The 21,225-nt window shown below is 52.4% G+C and overlaps 1 protein-coding gene and 1 long non-coding RNA gene across 11 annotated transcripts in view; one reads left to right on the top strand and one right to left on the bottom strand.

Moving 5' to 3' along the window:
- The window catches only part of PKNOX2 (PBX/knotted 1 homeobox 2), a 257,373-nt gene that overhangs the window by 161,504 nt on the left and 74,644 nt on the right, over positions 1 to 21,225 (top strand). For 6 of the 10 annotated variants that reach the window (XM_045798062.2, XM_087868309.1, XM_087868313.1 and 3 more), the window contains 2 exons: positions 996 to 1,102; positions 18,848 to 18,956. In XM_045798062.2, the coding sequence (XP_045654018.1) occupies positions 18,870 to 18,956 (87 nt within the window). In that variant the 5' untranslated portion in view covers positions 996 to 1,102; positions 18,848 to 18,869. The remainder of the gene's footprint in view (positions 1 to 995; positions 1,103 to 18,847; positions 18,957 to 21,225) is intronic. The other 4 variants (XM_087868315.1, XM_087868316.1, XM_087868317.1 and 1 more) reach the window with 2 other exon arrangements.
- Positions 1,096 to 18,348, bottom strand: LOC148108798 (uncharacterized). Its single transcript, XR_015726978.1, has 3 exons — positions 18,230 to 18,348; positions 4,479 to 4,645; positions 1,096 to 1,930 (listed from the first exon to the last, which is right to left on the bottom strand). It is a non-coding gene; the product is annotated as an uncharacterized LOC148108798 (long non-coding RNA).

The following is a 21,225-nucleotide window of genomic DNA, read 5'->3' as shown; positions in this document are numbered from 1 at the left end:
GAACTGTGAATGTTAAAGATGCATTTACCTCGGATTGTAAGGCTGGGGCTCTTGGCTGAAAGTGCTCCCCGATGCGGCCCTGAAAATGCAGCCCAGGCATCAAGCCGCCCTCCTCCCCCTGCCATCCCGTGACCCGGCCATCCTTGCCCCAAACGCAGCCTCCTTGGAGTCAAATTAGCAACTCGATCCACAAAGAGAAAACTAATGTGAGTGTCTGGGAAGCGTCAGGCCAGGCCTTAGAACAGTGTAGACCGAACAGATCAGAAACCTCAGTTTCTTTTTTTTTTTTTTTAAGATTTTATTTATTTATTCGACAGAGACAGAGACAGCCAGCGAGAGAGGGAACACAAGCAGGGGGAGTGGGAGAGGAAGAAGCAGGCTCATAGCAGAGGAGCCTGATGTGGGGCTCGATCCCATAACGCCGGGATCATGCCCTGAGCCGAAGGCAGACGCTTAACCGCTGTGCCACCCAGGCGCCCCTGAAACCTCAGTTTCTGAATGTCTTGATTCATTTCAAATATTGAGAACCAAAATAATTCCCTTCGATCTAAAGATAAGTCAGTAAGTAGTATAGCCAAAGCTGACTTTCGGCCAAGGCTGTCCTTCACTACCAGTCTCTGCTTGGGGTCCATTGCCCTCCCAACTCTTCCTCCCTGCTGCCCACAGGCCGTTGAGAACAAGAAGCCAGCTCTGCCTTACCCAGGGCCCAGAATCCCTCAGAGACCTGCCCACACTTTGGGGGAGAGGGCCACGTGTACAGCTGATATCAGGAAACCAGACAGGTGACCACAGGGCACTTGCAGCTGTGACAGGGATGGCTCGGTGGGCCTGAGCAGCCACACCAAGGAGAGACACCGGCATCGTAAATATGGCAGGGGGGTCCGTAGAGCAGATGGCCTATATCCCTCAGAGCCAGAGCGAGCGGGTGCCCCCTTGTTCTCTGATCACCTGGGGCCTCTAATCCCTTCTGAGAGCTGCTCTGCCCTTTTTTACAGGTGCTTTGGCGCTAGCTGACAGGAAGAATTTCTGGCCCAGCTAGGAGTGAGAAGAGGGAGTGAGTCTCCTGAGGGCCATCCTCGAGTCCGCCAGGATCACCCGAACAGTAAGAGATGCTTCTCCATCCTTAAACACCTAGTTAAACCCTCCAGGCAGATGACCTTTTCTTCTGAAAACCTCGAGAAGCAGCCCATCACATTAGCTGGCACTTAGCGTAGACAAGCTTAGAACCCACAATACTGTATTATTTTTTTTCATCTTTCCTCCTCAGCTCGTTGAGGACAGGGCCAGAGCTGTGTCTCATCCCTGTGCACCTCTCTCTTCTTCCCCATAGTCTGGAAACAATAAAGTGTTGTCGATGCAGATGGATGGGCTGTTGCTTACATCCACAATGACGATAACCTTTGTGTAACTTTTCTGGAGCAGGCATTATCACCTAAGAACCGCCTGGGTCTTTGTTAAGATGCAGTACCTGGGCCTCCCACCAGAGAGTCTGATTTTCTAAGCCGAGGTTAAGACCGGGAATCTGCACAGAAGAACACAGAAGAAACTGCATCCCAGGTGTTTCTGATGAACTCTGAGAAATAGTTCTTTAGAATGTATAAGGCATTTTGAATGGAGAATCTCATTTAATCCTCTTATCAGATAGGGTTTTTTAAATCCCCTTAAGTAACTTCATGATCTCAAAGACGTAAGTATCAGTATAGGCAGGGATTTAGAAATCCAGTTATCCCAAACAACCCTTCTTTCTTTCCAGTATGCCATGATAGGGGCTGGCTCTGTTATGGTGAGATTGGGCCCCAACTCCAAAGGACACTGCCCACGACTTTTGTGAGTGTCCCTGCTGTCTCAGGGCTGCCGTGACCTTACAGGTCATCAGCTTTCGTTTTGGGGGCAGTCATCATTGCCCAATTCCTCACGAAAGCTGGTTTCCCTGGAGAGAGGGAGAGAGAGACAGTTAATCAGAAAGGTGAATGTTCCTGGGGCCAGCTCCCCCAGTTAGCAAGGCCACACATATTCCAGAGGATCACACAGACTGAACTGGCCCACAATGCTTGTCCTGGTTCCTATGCCTTCTGGCCATTTGGGGAGCTCTGTGTTTTAGGTGTACTAAGGGGTGGGGAGTATGCTGAAGCATGCTGTGGCTCCTAGAGGTAAAAGCCAGAGGCAAAGAGAAAAAAGGCATATGTAGGGAGCTCAAGGCTTCACCCTAAGTGTGGGTTCGGCAATGCCCGTATCAGGGACAGGTGGACAATCTTTTCAACACCCTTTGGCGCCTGTGTGCACAGCGATGTCAAAGGGAGATCACTGCAGACAATAGCTGTGGTGAGGGCTTAAGGAAGATGGGGAGATGGTTAAAAAAAAAGAGAGAGAGAGAGAGAGAAAGAAAAGAAAGAGAAAAAAAAAGGGCCAGGTTAGAGACTCCCAGTGAACCAGTGTGGACAGGTGTTGCCAAGTCCAGTGGCTTTCCCTGGGCCTGGTGATCGCACTGAGTTTTGTCTTGCTAAACTACTCGGTAGAGTCCTATTTCTGTCCACGCCAAGGCTGCAGATGCTGGGATCCACACACGCCAGAACATGCCTGGGAGAATGGAGGTGGTGCTGCCCTCCTTACGTGCTCGAATAAAGGGAAGGATGGAAATGGGTTGAGGGACTGCTAACGCCTGCCGAGGGTCGTGTCTTTCCATAGAATGGAAAGTTTCCGTAGATGACATAGAGGCGACCTCATGTGGCCCCCTGACCTCCCCTTCCCTCTCCTTCCACATCCCCCTCCCCCACTGCCCACCGGACTATCTTGCTGCGTGCCAGTCTGGTCTGTTGCGGGGACTAAACACAGTTGACACCATTGCTGGGATTGGTGCAGTCGGCAAGGACAATTTTTGCAGCTAATGCTGGAAGTGTGGCAATCAGAGGAGCCGCCAGCTGTCTCACTTAAATTCTTAGCTCTCTCGCTCTCTTTTTTTAAAATCGTTTTGCTTACATAATCCACCCCCTTTTTATTTTCTAATTCTCTCCTTGCAAAGCTGGCACCAGAGGGGAAGGGCTGGGGCGGAGGGGGTAGCAATTACACATCAGTTTGGGGAGCATTTACATTTTGCAATTACAATTTAAAAATAAGCCTCGTTAATGATCTCCACGTGTCAACGACAAACCCTAACCCGACATACTCTCCTGGGCTTGCCTGCCTCCCCCTGAAGTCAGAGGCTCGGTGGAGGCCAAGATACCTAGGGAGACACAGGGGGAGGCGGGGAGGAGCATCGGAGGGGCCAAGAGAGCCATTAGCGTGCCCTTGAGGTTGGTGGAGGACAGGTGTGGGGCTGAGCACCTCGAAACCTAGAATTCGGGACTCCAGCTTCCCTGTCTTCCCTGCGCTCATACTCCACCCCAGCCCAGCTCCTTCCCACGCCCTGACACTGCAGGACTTTGTGTCCTCAGGAGGCAATGTCAGTCCTCAGAGCTGTGCTGGTACCCTCCACAGTGGGAATTTTCAGAGCCCTGTTGGGCAAACGTAAATCCTAGTCCCCAGGAACCAGCCAGTGTGCCTGGACATTCAGGGATTGCGTAGAGGGACTGGATCACACGTGTGAGGCTCAGGAAGGGAACAGGATCAGTTGTATCGTGGTTTGGGAAGGACGTTTCCCCTCTTAAAATTGGCTAACTTATGGGGCGCCTGGGTGGCACAGTGGTTAAGCGTCTGCCTTCGGCTCAGGGCGTGATCCCGGCGTTATGGTTTTGAGCTCCACATCAGGCTCCTCTGCTATGAGCCTGCTTCTTCCTCTCCTACTCCCCCTGCTTGTGTTCCCTCTCTCACTGGCTGTCTCTATCTCTGTCACATAAATAAATAAAAATCTTTAAAAAAAATTGGCTAACTTATATTTCATGAAGCCTCTGATCTCTTGGGCTGGGACTTTGGAACCAGACACACCCAGATTCAAATTCTAGCTCTGTTATTCGTTGGCTGTAAGATTTGGGGCAAGTTAAGTAACTTACGTTTTCTGAGTAGCATTGTCTTTATGCAATTGGGGTAATCGTATTTACCTTAGAAGGCTTCTTTGAGGATTAAATGAGATAATGTACGAGAAAGCACCTCATCCAGCAGCTGGCGTGTAATAAACGCCCCGTAAAGGTCAGCTGCTCACCGGCCTCCTCCCCAGGAGCCCCAACATGCTTCCTCCTGCCCGAATTAAAGCTGCGCCTTTCCAGCTACTGGGGACACTAAGGAAGGGCAATCTGGTCTGATTTTGCCAGGTCTCCCCTCCAAGTCAAGCCATCTGCACCTTGAGCAGCTCCTGAAGGGGACCCCCCCACCCCCTCCCACACACCCCCCGCCATCTCCCTATAGGATTCTCTGCAGAGCCCTGGCCTCAGGCCTCCATTCCAGCCTTCCACTTCTCGTGGGCTGGCTCCTGACCCTGGCTTTCAACAGCCCAGTTCTCTTTTCTGGACATGACTTTAACCGAGTGACCTTTTATCAGGCCTTACCTATGTCCTTTCATCTGTGAAATGCGGGAGGTGGGCCAGGCGCTCTCCAAGGTTCCTTTCAGTCTTGACATCTGTAAGGCTCTGATGCTCCTTCCCCAGAAGCTTCCTCCCAGCCTGTTATCCCCATGGAAGGCTTTCGTCTCCCACGCCGCTGCATCCAGGCCAGTCTGGATCGTCCAAAACTGACATTTGTTACTTGAAACAGACATACAATAGCTCTTCCCTGTGGCAAAACTGGAGGTGCATCTTACAGAAATCTGAGACAAGGAAGACTTCCGAAAGCAGGCCCCTTGGCTTAGGGTGGAGAACACAGAAAGGGACTATCTTACTGGCTCGGGTGCTTAAGCAAACCACAGTTAAATATTATGTTTTACATACTGTTCTAAAAACTTGCTTTTTTAATTGAACCTAGGCTATGTAATGGACAGCTTTCCAGTTTAAAATAGATTGACTCCATTGTTTTTAACCACTGCATGGTATTCTCTTCTGTGGACGTTTCATTATTTATTTTAGGTATTTTTAAAATGAGAAGTAAAGTATGTGCGTGAGGGGAAAATAGTGTAAGAGTTACGACGTAGAATAAAAAGGGCCCCTTCTTTCCCCTACTTCTACCCACAAGATCCAAATGACACAAAGTCAACTACAATGAATAGTCTCTGATTTTAGTTATTTGGTGGCTGGTGTTTGCTGTTATATAATATATAATATACTTAAATTCCTCTTTCTTAATTTATGTATTTATTTATTCACTCCTTGCTATGAAAGCTGGGGAAATTAGCCCACATTCTCCCCTTCCAAATTGGTTTAGTTTGATAATTTTTATTAAACCATATTTGACACTATGTTTAATACGTAGTATTCTATAGAATATAGTGTGTCTATTACATGGTATATAGTGTATAGCACATAGGGTTATATATCATGAACTCTATGTTTTATGTATTTAGTATAATAGTATAATAGTAGCTTTACAGATTAAGAAGATCTACAGTGTATCACTGTAGTTCCCTCTGCATTCCAACTGTAGGTTGATTGTAAGATAGAAATTTTATTCAACCACAGAACTAAACAGTGTGATTTGACCAGGGGAAAGGAAATGGAACCGTCTGTCATTACAACTTGGCCGCTGCAGGAGAATCTTCTGAGAGCCCCCACATGTGCCTCCTGCCCCCTGCTCCCCTCCAGCCCTCTCCCTCCCACTGGCTCACACTGGGCCATGTCTTCCATGGACGCTGTTCTCTTCCTCTGATTCCTCTGTTTTACTGGAATACCACCTCTAATTAGTTCTGATATTGATGGATGGGAAATAAACTGAGTTCTTATGTGTCCAAAACAGACTTTACTTTGCCTTCAAACTTGATTGATCTTCCGATGGAGCTCAGAATCCCATGTTCAAAACCTGTTTCTCTTAGGTTTCAAAGACATTATTCTACCGTCTTCCTATTTCTGATCCTACAATGAGAATTTATGGAAACTTTCAGTTTGCTTTTCTTTTGCAAGTTCGAAAACATCACCACTGTGTGCTGAGACTTGAGATTTTGTTTGTTCCTTTCCTTTTTCATTACCCCTGCTCACACCCGGGGACCACTTTCAATCTGAAGTCACCTGTCTTACTTCAGCTCAGGGCAATTGTCATTTCATTATTTCTTTGTTTGTCCTGCTCAGTTGTCTCTGTTTCCTCCTGGAACTTCCACTGCCCCACACAAAGCCTGGTGCATAGTAGGTGCTCAATAAAAGCTTATCGAATTTGTTGCTTGGGACCTAGATTCTACTTAGGTCCCTATTTTCAGCTCGCTGCGTGGACTTGGACAAGTTTTCTCATTTGAACAGAGAGGTCAGACCTCATGACTGCTCAGGGTGCTTCCACTCTGCTGGTCCTCTGGCAATCTGCCCTGCAGCCTTGGGTCCCCGCTGCTCCTGGAATTGGGGAAGAAGCTGAGGAGCGAGAAGTGAGGGGAAGGCAGAGGTTGGGCAGTAGGGCAGCCACAGTGGCCAGCCTCCCATGACAGACATCTCCCTGAACCTTTCTTCTATTCAGCAGCCTCTGCCTGTCCCCCAGGGGGACCTCTTTCCTTGACCTTCCCAATCATTCTTACATGGGCCTCCTTTCCTCTTCATCTCTGCTCCCTACATCTTCTCAGCTCACCTCCGCACAAAGCTCCCATTAGTGAAATAATTCCTGACCATGGCAGATCTTTTTTTTTTTTTTCACTTTTATGAATTCCAGGACAAAGAGACAGCAGACTTCCCTCCGCAATTCTGCACAGCAGATGCTCTGACCTGAGACAGCCAGGCCCTAAAAAGAGAAAAAGATTAGAGTGCCCTGCTGATAGCTCACATCTGCCCCAGCCTTAGTCTACCTGTTGCCCTGGGGGAGGCATCTTGGATGAGAATTCCCACTTGCTTCTCTTCCCCACCCCCAGAGACTGGCTCTGGGAGCAGACATTGCACACACAGCTCCCCTGACTGCCCAGACCAACCTGCTCTGGACAGAATCTCTAGATCTGGGAGCCAAGATGCTTCACTCCTTTTCCCTGAGAGGGCCAGACACTGGAAGATCCAGATTCACAAGGGCTCAGATCCCAGAAGATCATTCTCTGTTCTAAGTCAGAGCATCCTAATTGGTCCCTAAGAGCCAGAGTCCACTGTCTTCTCTCTTCTTCCATCCCCTGGTCCTTGCCCTGCCATGGGAAGTAGGGTCCCCTCTTACTGGAGAGAGAAGAGGGGAAAGTAGAGACACAATTTTGAACTTCAAGTCCACAAAGATTCTGTACCAAAGGCAGGAATGAGAGCTCAACAGTAGAACACGAGTTGGCATTGCAAAAAAGGCAGAATGAAGGTTTGAGGTGAGTTCTAATTTTCAGACAAGCTGCTAGTATTCAAAGATTCTGCTGCTACTATGAAACACTTCTCCTTGGTGCCTGAGTGCAGCGGAAAGGGCCAGCAGATGACTAAAGCTTTCCCTATTAGAAGCCAAAGAACTCCAGACCCCTTTCCAAGGCTGGGGTTTGAAGGGCCTGGGGCTTGGCAGAGGACATGCAGGAGCCAGGGGGAAGGAGAACACAGCTCTGGGCCTCTGCACTTCTGTTCAGCTGCTGCCTGCTTGGGAGGCTGTGGGTAATAACCCCGCAGCTGGCCTGCAGAGATGTCCTCACTGGTCACACGTTCAGACCTCTGCCCAGAAGCAACCTGGGCCGGGAGAGGAAGCAGACAGAGAGGAGGGTGAGCAGGAGGGGACTTCTGCAGGGGGAGAAAGCTAGAACTCAGGGAATTATGATAAGAGATGGGATGCCCCCTAAAGAGGGGCCGCCCCAACTTGAAAAAGCCCATGCTGCTCAATGGGACAGGCTTTCCAAAGCTAGAGCCAGGTGCCTCCAAGCCTATGAGTCATGGGCATACTTCCTGCAGAACAGGGACTTCTTTGCAGCTGTGGGTGGTCCCTGGAAAACAAGGGGTGGGGCAGGGCGGGGAAAGAAGTCCAAGTGGAGACAGCCACTGAGAGCAGATGGACTGCAGACTGCACGCTCCCTTCCACCCCACCCCGCCCTAGGGGCCCCACCTGGCCTGACAGGAAGGAGACGCTGACGGAATCCCAGTCACTGTGAGTCAGAGCCCTGGCTCCAGCGCCATGGAGTGTGGGGTCAGGGCCCTGGCTGGCCCCGCTTTGGCCCAGCAGGCATCCCCAGACTCCGACCCCCTGACAGCTAAAACTCACGATCAACTTCCCGATTACACACCGCCCCTTCGATGTAGTCTTGCCCCACGGATTTCTATCATTTCATGTGCGTCCCTTAATTGCGTTCCTTCCCTTCCTAACTGAACCCACAGTCCCGTGAGTCAACGATGGAGACTCAAGATGAGCCTCTTTCAGCATGCTTCATGTTTTTCATCTTGGTCTCAAGTGGCATGATGGTCATGAGACCCCTGCTTCTGCTCGCCGCCATCAGCACTTCCAGTGGCCCCTCTTCCGCTCACTTTTGTGAAATAGCGGGAGCAAACCGCAATGAAGTCTTGAAATAACGGTGGGTGCACGCTGCTGTCCGAAGCTGACGGGGCTGGCGGAAGTGCGCAGCTCTCTAAGTGGTCCCCCATCCAAAGGTGCGAAGTCTGCATGCATTAACGGGGTACAAATGCCCAGATTTGGTGGATTGCTCTCATAGAATCCACGGAAATCCAGGGCATGGGAAAGTTAAAGGACAGCCTGTATTGGATGGCGCAACTCAATCCGTAGCTTGTTTCCACAATCACCCTTGCCTCTTCTGTACTTCTCCCAACTTCAGGGGGGCTCACGCCTCCTCCGGCATTCCCCGCCTCCACCCTGAGACTTCTAGGTGAAATGTTCAGCCTCTGAAAGCAGACCAGGGGTCACCTTGGAAGACTTCCTCAGGTGCTCTAAGCCTCAGTTTTCACATCCATGAGTGGGCACAGCCCTCCTGCCTACCCCAGGCGGTGGCTGGGAAAAATACACAAGGTTATCTGCATCAGAAACTTAGCATAATGCCGGGGGCGTGGGGAAAGCTCAATGACTAGCAGCCGGTATTCAGTCCCTATACCATCTCACCCGTATCAAAATTTGCTCCAGGGTGACCTACTCACCCTCCCTGAGGTGTAAATGACTGCTGGACTTTGAAGAGCTCTATTTTCCAGATTTGATTGTTCCTTTTACATTTTAGTAGTAAGCCAAAGAAATTAAATTGTAACTGTGTACATCTTCCAGCTCCGTAAGGAGATAGAGCTTGTGAAATCATACGGCACAGGATTTCTGCCCCCTAGAAAGGAAATTCAAGGAAGGGCCATGATCTTGTCTATGGGGGAGCACAGGGCTCAATGGGCAAGATGGGACATGTGGGTGGGAAGCAGATTTCCCATAACACAGAGACACACGTAGTGATCATTCATGCTTCCATGCTCTACTTCAGCTTCACCGAAGAGTAGAGTTTTGAGCAAAATTTTGATGAAAAAAAGACAAGAGAGTGTAATACAAAGACCTTGATGGCAGATGAGAAGTACAGCAAAAAGCATGGAGGAAAACTTTCATAAGGTGATAGGAGGCGTGTCTGCTCAGCTAGGGCTGGAGTCCGGTGGGCAAGGCCCAGGAATGGGCTCACCGCCCAGCATGACTTTTTCTTTTGCTCCTGCGGACACCATCCTCCCTTCTTCCCTGGGGCTCCGTTTCCTGACAGATGAGGAACACAGAGCCAGTGTACCTTCTCTCATTCCAAACAGCCGTGAGGACCAAGGTTGGGGGAGGCTCCTGGGCAGCCTTTCCTCCCTGGGTTGACCTTGTTGCTATGGACTCTGCCTGGTCTCCCTCCTTTTTCTCAGAAGTTCACCTGGGCCACCCCAAAGGCCTCAGGAGGAAGGACTTCCATTAGCTGGGTAAGGAAGTATCAGGGATGAGTGGCTTTTCCATGATAAACTGAGCCCAGAGAGCCACTTGCTTCAACAACCCTGACTCTTGACCGTTTTTTTCTGGAGGCAATTTTTTAGAAAATGGAACCAGGTATCATCCAGCCAGAGGACATTGTATAGTCCTAAGAGACAAGGGGCCCGGCTGATTCTCTACGGAGCCTCTGGTTCCCGGAGAATCTGAAAGCATCACAAGGGACAGATGGGCTAGGAATCAGGGTCCGTTATCTCTATGGAGGCCACCCCCGCCCTCTGCCCAGTCCTGTGGCTCCAGCCCCCTCCCTGCCCACCCCTGCTTTCCTTCCTCTCTCCAGCTCCCCGGGAGTGCCGTCCTCCCTGTGTGCCTGCCTCAGAAAAGAGAAAGATTTCTAAAAGGAAGGGCGGCAGATAGGGCAGCAGGGAGGTGGCTGCCTCGCTCCTTCCAGAACAGAAGCGTGCCTTCCATCTGGGCTCCCCAGCATCTGAGCTGTTCCTCTGTCTCTGTTGAGTTGTGAGCCTCAGGGGCCCAGCCCGTGTTGTTTTCTCAGCTCTGTTCCCGAGCAGCGGCTGCCGTCAGCTCTTGACAAATAATAATAAACCTGGGAATCAGGTTTGTCGAGGGGGATTTCGGTCCCTGGGTTCATTTTTAGATTTGTTTCTCTCTGTATGTGTGTGTGTGTGTACAGACAAGAGAGCACGTGATGGTGTCTTGGGGGAGCAGGCTGGGGCTCCCAGGTGCCCTGGCAATCCACCCCCTCTGTAGCCACAGAAGAACTGGAGGGCTCTCCTCTGCCCCTGATCATTGGGACTGCCTGCAGGTTTAAAAGAAAAGAGAAAGAATTGAATGAAAGGCCTCTAGCTCTCTCCTCTCCCTGTTCCTCCCCACCTCTCTCACTCATGCTATTTGGGTAGAGCCGAAGGGGGCTGGCAGTGAAACAGAGGGGACAGAATCCCAGCTCTAGGTTCAAGAGTCTCCTGAGTGATGGGTGGGACCTTGGCAACAGGCCCAGGGAGAGGCTCCTTGACGGAACCGCACGTGGACCCCACCCCAGGGCAGCAGCATGGCCTCCCGGCCTCCACTCCTGAGATGCAGCACCAAGGGGAGGGCTTTCCTGGAATGGGGAAAATGTTCGGAGTCGAGCATCACTCATCCGACCATGGCTGAGTGTGAAATTTAGGGCCCTATCATGGGGCCCCTCTGGGGCAGAGCAGCACCCACTTTCAGCAGTTAGGGGGTGGCCGTTGGAGGTCATTGCTGCCATCCCCCTGCCTCCAGGCAGGCAAAGGTACAAAGCACTTACCTATGAGACACATGCAAGGCCTGCACTTATCCTGATAACTGGCATGCTTTCCCCCTTTCTGTTTTTTTGTTTTATTTTGTTTAAAGGAACCAAAGGGGGAAAAATTGCCAAGTTGTGAAGTGCTTTAAGAGGAGATGAGAATCTTCATCAAAATGCTAAAAGCTGGAGGGGGAGAGTAATGTGAAAACTCTTGCCTGCTATTTATGGGATTGATTCTCAGATCAAGAAGAAGCAAGCAGTCGGATGAAAGGAATTATTGTTAAAGCTCCTCGGTAGGAAGATCTAATGGACAATTGCTGCTATCAGGGGGAATTAAATTGCTGTTTCAGTTTGTAAAATATATCAGCAGCTTTTTGAAGCCAGGAAAGGTGTGACAGCCCAGGCAGGGAGGAGAGCGAGGGCTCTGTCACTTACTGGCCCCGGTGTGGGGAAGCAGGAGGCAGGCAGGAAAGAAGGCTGGGGCAGAGCATGAGTCGCTCTTCTAACTCGGACCCTGGTCCACACATCTGAAGCCACATTGCAAAAGAGCTAAACTGGGGCAGTCAAGGGGCAAGGTGGCAGCCCTGATGGGCCCAAAGTCTGGGCCCTGATGTTCTCGGAACCCCCGTGAATCAGAGAGGCATGGCAGGAAGCAAGAGGGCAAGGTGGGGGGCTCCTCTCTGGGAAAGCCGGTCAGGGGGTGATGTGGGTCCGTGACTGCCAGCAGGCCGACTCACGGCCAGGGCGGAGTGGACTCCTCTGTCTTCTGTAACCACTGAGGATCCCCTCACTAAACTGTGTGCCCGGAGGGATCCAGGGTGGGTAGTAACCACGCCTCCTCCCAGGACAGGGTTTCTCCGCTGGGGTCAGTGAGTGCATAAATGATATGCTGACCCAGCCACACACATGGGAGACATACTGTTATTCCAGATAAAGACCAGACTGTAAAATGGCTTTGGGGGTGGGGAAAGGAGAGGAATGGAGGCCCTTGGAAGGAGGACCAGGGCCATTTGGAGGAGACCATCTTCCTGGTATGGGGAGCAGGAGGGTCTCTGGCTTCTCCGATTTCACAAAAGACTCTTACCCCTTCCAAAGACCATTTGCCCCACTTGGCAGTTAAGGGCTGAAGGAAGAGAGAAAGGGGGGGGGGAGAGTGACATTTTCACATCTCTCAGGGAGTCAGAAGCCAGCGGTCCTAGTTAAAGCTCACCCTGGCTTCTGCTCATCTCCACTCTGTTCCCTGGAGACCAGCATCGTAATAATAGGGCATGACCTGGCACCACCACCCAAGTAGGCTTCTCGGAAAGGCAGCAAATGACCATTTGTTCAGAGAGCTATGGGTGGCCAAGGGGTCTGAGTTGCCTCACTTGCTATCTTGCTGAAGTCAGTAGAGAATTATTTTCTGTTGAGAAGTCTATGCAGGAACTAGAGGGGCACCAGGGAAGTGGTCCTTCTGGCTGGGGCATTCAATGACTTGCGGCTCTATGGCAGGTGCAAGGTCCCTGCAGACCTGGGTCATGGTGGAGCAGTGGCTCATTTTGGACTGTTAGCCAGCCAGCCTTGAGGACAGTAGGGGTCTGATCCTGAGTGCAAAGCCTGCTAGGGTCCCCTTCCACCTGTGCTTCCTTCAGTAACATAGAGTTACCTGCCTGGCTCCCACGCCCCACTCTGAGCCTACTCTTACAAGACTAGAGGACTTCCATTCGCCCCCAGCACCCCAGGTCAGAAAGATGGGGGCAAAGCAGCATCCGCGAGGCCACCGCATTCCTGTCACCTGAATCCTCGGGCCCCTGAGCTTACCACCTGATTCCTAGAGCACCTGGTCCAGCGTTTGGTGGGCTCCTGGGGGGCTAGCCCCTTCCCCTTCATTCCTCAAGGACCTTCACTTCTCCCTCACTTGCAACATGTCAACTGGACCTTCTCACATTTTATGGCTTCCCAGCCCCGAGGTACACCCTTCCTCTCACCTCCGTGCTCTCCACTGTCCCTGCGTTGGTCCTACCCCGTCACCACCCAGCGCTGACTCCCTACACCACGCACAGTGACCACAGTGTTTCCTCTAAAGCTTGAGATTTCTAGCCCTTCCTGGGTTTTGCAAAGAAATCTGGGGTGTGTGTGTGTGTGTGTGTGTGTGTGTGCGCACACACGCACCCCTGCGTTTCTTTAGATAAATCCACAGAGTCACATGAAATCAGTGACAGGTTGACACCGTTATTTCAAGATTCATCGCTCTGAGTTGCCAGCACAGGAGACCTAGCCAACTCCTTCCCACCAACAACACTTTTTTTCCAGGCATAATTTATAGCAGTGGGGTGAATTTGTTTCCAAAAGATGAATATCACACTATCAGCAACAGCTGCCTCTCATTTTTATTTGTTTTTAAATTTGACTCAAAGTCCAATTCTCTATACACATCCGAAGCTGTAAATCCTAAGGCGACTGATTACATGATTTAGTAAACAGGTTCTATTATATAATGCAATTAAAGTGGGGCTCCAAGGCGCCACCTACAGGCCACTTCTGGGAAGGGAGCGGGACCAGAGACTATCGTTTTGGACGAGGCTCTAGGCTGAAAGAAAATAAACGGATTGCGCCAGGGTTGAGGCGGCTGCTCCTGCGGGAGAAGTTGCAGCCAGCCAGGTTACTAACGCAGCCTTTTGGTCCCTCCTGCTGAGTTCACTCTGTTATTTCAGCCTCCTGCAAATCTGTCTAGACGTCAGAACCCAGGCCTGGACAGCTGCTCAGAGGGCCCCCTCCCCGGCCTGGGGTTAGGGGGTGGGATGGTAACCACCTGGGGGCTTCTGGGCTGGGGGTCCTGGCTCTCCGGCCTCAGGGGCCTCCCTCCCTTACTCTCGAATGGGAAGTGAGGAAGAGAAGCCCTGAGCTGGGAGCCGTTGAAATGAAGCTACAATCCAACTGTTTCCACTCCGTTCAACAAAGCTTATCTTGAAGGCTAACCATGGACAAAGACTTTCAGAATATTCTGGTGACATCCCTCATTTTGCAGTCCAAGAGGGGGAACATGACTTGTACTGCCACAGAGAAGTGGCAGAGCTAGATGAGGAATCCAGACGTTTTGACCCTGAGCACAGGCTTCAATCATGGGAATTTACAAAAGGGGAAATCGAGGCCCAGGCAGGGGTTGGGACTTCCACAGCCTCTATCTGTATCGAGGGAAGGAAAATAATGAAAATTCTGCTGGTGTGTGTCAGAGGACAGAAGAGAAGGGCTTCTGTGGGGCCCTCCACAGTGTGTCTTAGTTTCCTTCTGGAGAAGGAAGGATGGCAGGGAGGGGAGGAAGGAAGAAAAACCCAGGGCCAGTGTTCCCTCCCCCCACCCCTCTGGCCTAAACGACAACACTCTTCAGATGAATCAGGTCCTGGGGCCTCAAGGATCCTAGCTTCTCCAAAGAGCTTTTGTAAGCGTGGGTCATGCACATGTCACCGGGGAGAGGAGAGGGAACTTTCTTCCCTGGGTGCTAAGAGAGAAACTAGACCAGAAGGGGGTGGTGGCAAGGATGGATGAAGAAAACGGGACTATCAGAGTCCAAAAGGGTGGAAATACATCCACACCTAGTCTCCCATCTAGGGCAATGAGGGGCGACTGTGAGGAGCCAAAGGGAAGCTTGTCCCGTCCCCCCTCCCTAAGTGGGTACCGGATACAATGTAGTCTCAGCTAGGGTCAGAGGGCAAGAACAAATGCTGTCGGGCCAGCTGGCCAGAGAGTTCCCAATTAGACTTTGTTTCTCATCCTTAAGGCCCTGAGCCCCCAACCCCAGCACCCCAGCCCAATTACTGCCGGGCAGCATTAACCCCTTGGTGCCCCAGGCCGTTAATGGAATGTTAATTGGTCTAATGGGTTTCATGTCAACAAGTCCTAATGAGCTCCTTCCTAACGAGCTTGCTATTTTTTTCTAAGCCTGTTTGTCAACACACTGGAGTTTGGGCTACAGACCCAGGGCCTCACCTCGAAGGGCTGGAGGAGCAAGAGTTGAGGAGACAGGGAGTGGATGCCCCTGGGCTGCCCATTCCTACTAAAGGGGTGTGATTTTTATGCCCCCTCACCCATCCGCAACTGTGCAACACGGCCATACTGGGCTCCTGAGCTCTATAAAATGGCGGGTTTAGCTCCTTTTGGTAATATCAGTGACACGAATTAGTTCTTCTTGGATATCATTGTGGGGTTGAATGTTGTGTTAGGGGTCCCCCCCCCCTCAGCTGTCCTATAATAAAGGTTCTCAGCATTAAGAACAATCTTTTGACATGAGCCTGCCTGTGATGGGAAATTTCTCCATGGTAAATCATTCCTTGTGTGTCCTCCATTTGCTGTCTTGGCTGTGCTCCCTTGAGTGCCCTGGTGTCTGGTAACAGAGCGCTGGGGCCTCTACACAGGGCGGAGCAGCCTCTCTGAGCCACTGACAAATGCTGGAAGCCCCAGGCTGGGTTTCTAGAGCCCAGGCCTGCTACTCTCCTTTGCACTCTCAAAGAACGTGCAAAAAGGGCCAGGCACCCAGGGATTGCTCAAGGAGCTCCCCCCACCCACTCTGGAGTCCCACCGGGCCCAGTTTCAGACAAGAGAAGTTGGATCCCCACGTTCCTCTCCAGAGTGGTTCCACACATCCCTCAGCACCCCCAAGCCTAGCCAGTGGGATTCCCCAAGGATGGTGGAGTGCCTGTGCTTGTGGAGTGGTGTGAAGAAAAGAGCAAGCTTCCGGAGATGGGTGTGGGATCTCCCCCAGTGTCTTCTTTCCAGAGGCTTCTGTGCCTGAGTGAGCAGAGAACCCACGAAACTTAAGCCCCAGATGAAAAGTCTTCCTGTTCTCTGGCAGGAGAAGCCCCCAGAGGGCAATGGGTTAGTGGCCTAGTGGCCTGTGGTGACCCCAGAGAGGGGGAGGGGAGGGGCAAAGGCCATCTGGGTCCTCAGAAAATAATTCTTGTGTCCTCTGGCGAGGAGGGTCTGGCCCCTGCTCACAGCCTGTCAGACTCCAGACTGAAAAATCTTCTCTCAGCCTGGGCGTCGGTGGTTGCTTCTGGCTGCAGACCGCTTTTACCCATCTTTCCTTTCCCCCATTGCAAATATTTCTAGGGACAGCAACTCTAAAATGACCCCAGCTCCCATTCATTGGACAGCGAACAAAAGAATGCAGATTAAAGACCCCTCTATGTAGCCCCAATCCTCCTCATTGAGCATCCTCTGCTCTGCCTTTACTGACTTTCTCATCCGTGGAATGAGGTTACCCCAAGACCCAAACCCGAGGTTAAAGGGAACCAGTTGCCCCTAGGAGGGGAGAAAACCGGCCTAGAGAGAGCTCCCACCCCAGACTCTGCCCCCAGGCTCCCTCTTCTGGAGGCTGCTGGCACTACAGCCCCACAGTGGTTCACTTTCTCCCAGGCCAAGGAGAATCCAAGACTGGAGCTCCAAGGAAGAGATCCTGAAGGCAGGTCCTGAGGCCCCAACCAAAGTTACCTCATCTGCCAGAGTTCCAAGAAAAGCTGAGCCTAACACACCCCTGAAATATCCTGATTTCCTTTTGTCCCTCAGGGTCCAAAAGAGATTCCACACCATTTTAATCTCTCAAACGTCTCCATTCTAGAAGTTTCTTCTGACATCTCAAGAAGTCTCTATCCTCTTTTTTCCTCGGGAACCCTTTCCACTCTGCTCTTGCCTTCCTTGGATGTTTACCGCCACTCAGACAAAGAGCCAGCCACGAAAACAGGCATTGGTTCTCTGGCCTGAAGTGACTGCCTCCCCCGAAGGCTCTCTTCTGACCCTCTTGGCAAAAATAAAGCATGGATCTGGGCGCCTCATGTGTGCGTGAAGTGGAGAGACTCTGAGCGTTTCTGTTGCAAAGACATCTTGGTGGTCCCTCATCTGAGGTAAAGCCAGGGTCGGTGAGGTGTAGGTAGCAGAGAAGCCAAGGGGAATGCCCTGCAGGCACAGCAAAAGCCCTCTCTCCCTGCACCGTGCCCTCTGGAACCTTCCTTTCTCTTTCTTCTTGCCCGCTGGGCCATCACTTCCCCGACTGATAACGCTCCTTGGAGAGGAGATCTTGCCTCCTTCCGTTTGTCCTCCCACACCTCCTAGCTCTTTGCATGTACTTGACACTTGATAAATAGTCCTTGAATGAACACCTGCACGTCCAGTGCCTCTCCATGCACTTAAGGTCAGAGACTCAGATCAGGCCAGGCTTGCTACTTCCTTCTCTTCCTGAAAAATAACCAAAACACACACACTCTCTCTCTCTCTCTCTCTCTCTCTCTCTCTCTCTCTCACACACACACACACACACACACACACACACACCCCTCAGGGCTCTGGAGACCAGCCCCTTCCCTTAGGCAGCTCCAAACACCCTCAGATTACCACAGAATTCACATATGTGAACATTTCCGAAGACCCTCGGGAAGGCGTGGGAGGGTGTCAGCGGGACGAGGATGGAGCCCCACAGTGCCCTCAGGGAGAGGGGAGGGAAGCTCTCAGTCTGTGCTCACAAATGTTTCTAGCTCATCAGCACCCTCCATCCAGGAGAAGGACAGACCCCTGGCCCCTGAGAGGTTCTTAGGAGTTTCCAGGCTCCACGATGGGCAGGCCTGCGGCAGGCAACTAGCCCATGGTTTCCGGCTCTAAATATTTCAGGGCATCTAGCATAGCTCAACAGCTTTCTAGGCGCTCCTTTTCCTTGGGGGCTATTGCCAGGCTGTCTCCACTTACAGCACCATGTTCCATTTCAAGAAGAAACCTTGAGGCCCGGGAGGGGCAGCTCCCTTACTGGTAGGGGATAGGGGGCAGGGGGTAGTGCAGTGGAGGACAGCAGGGACAGGGAACCTGGAGATTCGGGTCCAATCCCTGCTTCACTAGTACTGCCCGGCCCCACCACACACACACACATCATTCCTCTTGGCCTCTGTCTCCTCCTCTGTAAGAGGGGGTGGAGTCGGCTCTGCTCTTCTGGCCGCACATGCCGGGAACTCTAGACTGAACACTGGCTAAGGAGGCTTACTTAAAAGATGTTGCAGACACAGCCATATGCCCAAAGTCACAAGCACACACCTAGAAAAACTCGGCAAGTGACGGGAGGCTCACCCAGGCTCTCAGATGTTCCGCAGCCTCTTTCCCTTCCCTGAAGACCAACCGGTCGCCCTGTGCTGCCGGCTCCGCCCTCCAGTCTGAGGAGCCGACCTGAGCCCCCACCTCCGTTTTCGGCCACTAGGGGGTGTGGCGAGCACACCTGGGAGGGGTTAGTCTGCGCTCGCAGGCCGTGGGGCAGGGAGGTGGGACTTGGAAGTGAAGGGCTTGAGGCCTCCTGCAGGTGGCTGTTCCAGAAGCCTGGGGAAGGGCCAGCTCCCTTGTCTTGTGGGATACCCGAATGGTCGCCAATGCCCTGTGCTGCCACCAGCCAGGCTCCCCTCCCCCTCCCCCCCACCAGGCCCCAGCTGATGCTGAACAAAGCGAGGCTGCGGGGGTACAGGTTGTTTCACGTGTGATTTGAATATCGTTTCTTTCAAGTCAAAATAGCACAGCAAACCCCTCCCGACCCGGGCCTCTCCCTTTAGCTCTCCTTTGCCCCCCTAAAGGGCCTCCAGCGCTTGCTGTAGCCCGTCAGTCCAGGTGGCCCAGCCTGAGAAAATGTCGAGTCGGCGGGTCCCCAGAGCCCCCTGCGCTCAGCCTATTAACGGTGCGGCCCCCTTTCTCCTGCCACAGATCCTCGATGTGAATCAATCCCATGATGCAACATGCCTCCCCAGCCCCCGCTCTGACGATGATGGCCACGCAGAATGTCCCTCCCCCACCCTACCAGGACAGCCCGCAGGTGAGTGTCGACTGACCAGATGACGGGATGGGGGTGCGGTGGCCTTCTCCTGGGCGGGGGGGACAGAGCGAGGCCTCCCCCAGCTGTATCCTGGCCACTCTCTGGGCTCTTCCCCCGCCTCCGGAGAGCCGGTCAACACACCCCTGGAGGGACCCTTGCGTTTGACAAAACAGGGTTCAGATTCAACTTGAGTAGCTCTGTCACCAACATCTGGGACCGTTTTCTGGAGCACCCAGTCATGCTCCTGCTCCCACCCCCACGCTGCTTCCCACTCCAAGCAGATATCAGACAAATGCACCCAACCCCTCACTCAGGGAGATCCAGATGCAGGTAAATCGAGTCTGCTGTTGAGTATCTGGGGAAGCCTTAATTAGGGGTTCCTTTGTAAAGGATCCCCCCATTTACTGGTCACTGGAGCCCTTCTGTCCCATCCTTCTCTGCCTGCCCGTTCCAGGAATCGCCCTTCTGTTCAGGATTCTGTCAGCTTCTTGCTAGAAAAAGTCCAGGACTGTATCTCTACGTCCTCCCACCCTTTCCCCCTGGTTCCCACTTTCCATCCTTCAGCTCGGACAGCAGCCCCCGAGTTCTCCCGAGACTCCATCCTGGTTGCCCCTCTTGAGAAAGTGGCATCTTCGTGCTGTCTTCCTGTTGTCTCCTCTCCTCCTTCTGGAGGCCTGGCCCAGCTTTGGTGGGTTGGGCTCCCCCGTTCCTTCAGACCCATCACTTCGGACCCGTGCTTTCCCCCTCTCTGTTCATGCGCACCTCTCTCCACACTTGGTCCTCTGGAGCCCCTGAGTTAGTTATGGGGCTGCGTGTCAGAGGAGCCTCTGTTTTCCAGCCCTTACCTTCACTCCCTCCTATTTTCTCTACCCTGGTCTCTCAAGTCAGTGGTACTTCAGTAAGGGTTTACTGAGTATCTGTGAAGTGAACTGCAGCCAGCTAGAACCCTCATTCACTCATTCACTCAACAAACATGCAGTGAGAGCCTACTGTGTGCCAGGGATCCAGCGGCCAGTCTTTGCTCTGTCTGATGCCCCTTGCTCCTGCGCATTTCACGCACAGCCGTTCTCAGGGACCATGTGAGGGGTATTAATATGCAGACACAGGGTGGGCCGACTTTTGCTCACATTAGGTCCTAGGATCCTGACAACCCCCCAGCCTGGCATGATCATATAGTGTCTGCTCCATCCATCCCTGTTTCCCACCTCCCAACCCCCACCCCAGGAGGTCACCACTTTACAGAACGTTCAGCACGCAGACCACCACTGACTCCTCTCCTCCCACCCCCTAAAATTCAAAAGCACTTATCATTCCCTGACCTTCGAGCACACGTCCTTTTGTCCCCACCCCTGTTCCAACATGTCAACTCCATGCTCCTTCCTCGGCTCTCCCCAGCCTAGCCTCCTATGCGGCCAACCCTCTGCCCACGTCAGTAGCTTTCCACCAATGACTGCAGGGGTGGACTCGGCATTTACATGGTTCCTCTATTTGAAAGCTTCCAGGCGTGCAGCAGTATGTCAGGACTCTCCCCTCCATAGTCAGAATGAAGTGCAGGAAGGCTGGACCGTGGAGACTTATGAGCCTAGGGGCCGTAATGGGGAACGAGCTTCCTCCTCCCTCAGTAGACACAGACGTCATCCTTTTGTCTGCTCAGGCAGTGTTGGGGACCCCCGGGGTCCCGATGAAGAGCCAGGCACCATTTCTTTTGTAGCTGGATCCTGCTCTCCTCTCCTAGCTCCACAGTAGAAATGAGGAGCCAGCATGGGGTCCCTTCCTATCCTTAGCAGGTAATGGGTGCAAAGGTCTCATATGCAAGACTTGGGGACAGACGAGGGCAGCGCCAAGAGGTCAGAGAGAATCGGACTGGCACAGCTGGTGGCCGCTGCCTCCCTCCCGCCTGCCTCAAGCCTTGTTTTGCCTGCCGGGGCGGCTGGGAGAAGTCTGGGTTTGGGGGGGATTAGCAGGAGAGCTGCAGCAGGGCCTCTGTGGTCTAAGAATGCTGATCTGGGTGTAGTTAAGTACAGGAGCCTAATTTAATTCTCAGCATACAGCTGAGAACTAATACATCCCAGCTACGGAAGGAGGTGATGGAGGTGGGGCCACAGCTCTTGGGCGCTCAGCACCCCGGAAGTCACCAGTGAACGGCTCGAGCCTTTTGGGGGAGGAAGGAAGGCTCCGGTTTCCCATCTAGGGCCTCAGAGTAGAAGCCCTCAACAGGGACTGTCTCAAGGCTCTCCTCTCTGAGGAGCTAGCAATACTTCACCATGGA

The sequence above is a fragment of the Ursus americanus genome, chromosome 16 (genome assembly GCF_024610735.1).
Source record: "Ursus americanus isolate L20-20 chromosome 16, mUrsAme1.1.p, whole genome shotgun sequence".
Classification (NCBI taxonomy): domain Eukaryota; kingdom Metazoa; phylum Chordata; class Mammalia; order Carnivora; family Ursidae; genus Ursus; species Ursus americanus.
The sequence above is the reverse complement of the archived record's forward strand: the minus strand, read 5'-3'. Positions and strand labels throughout refer to the sequence as shown.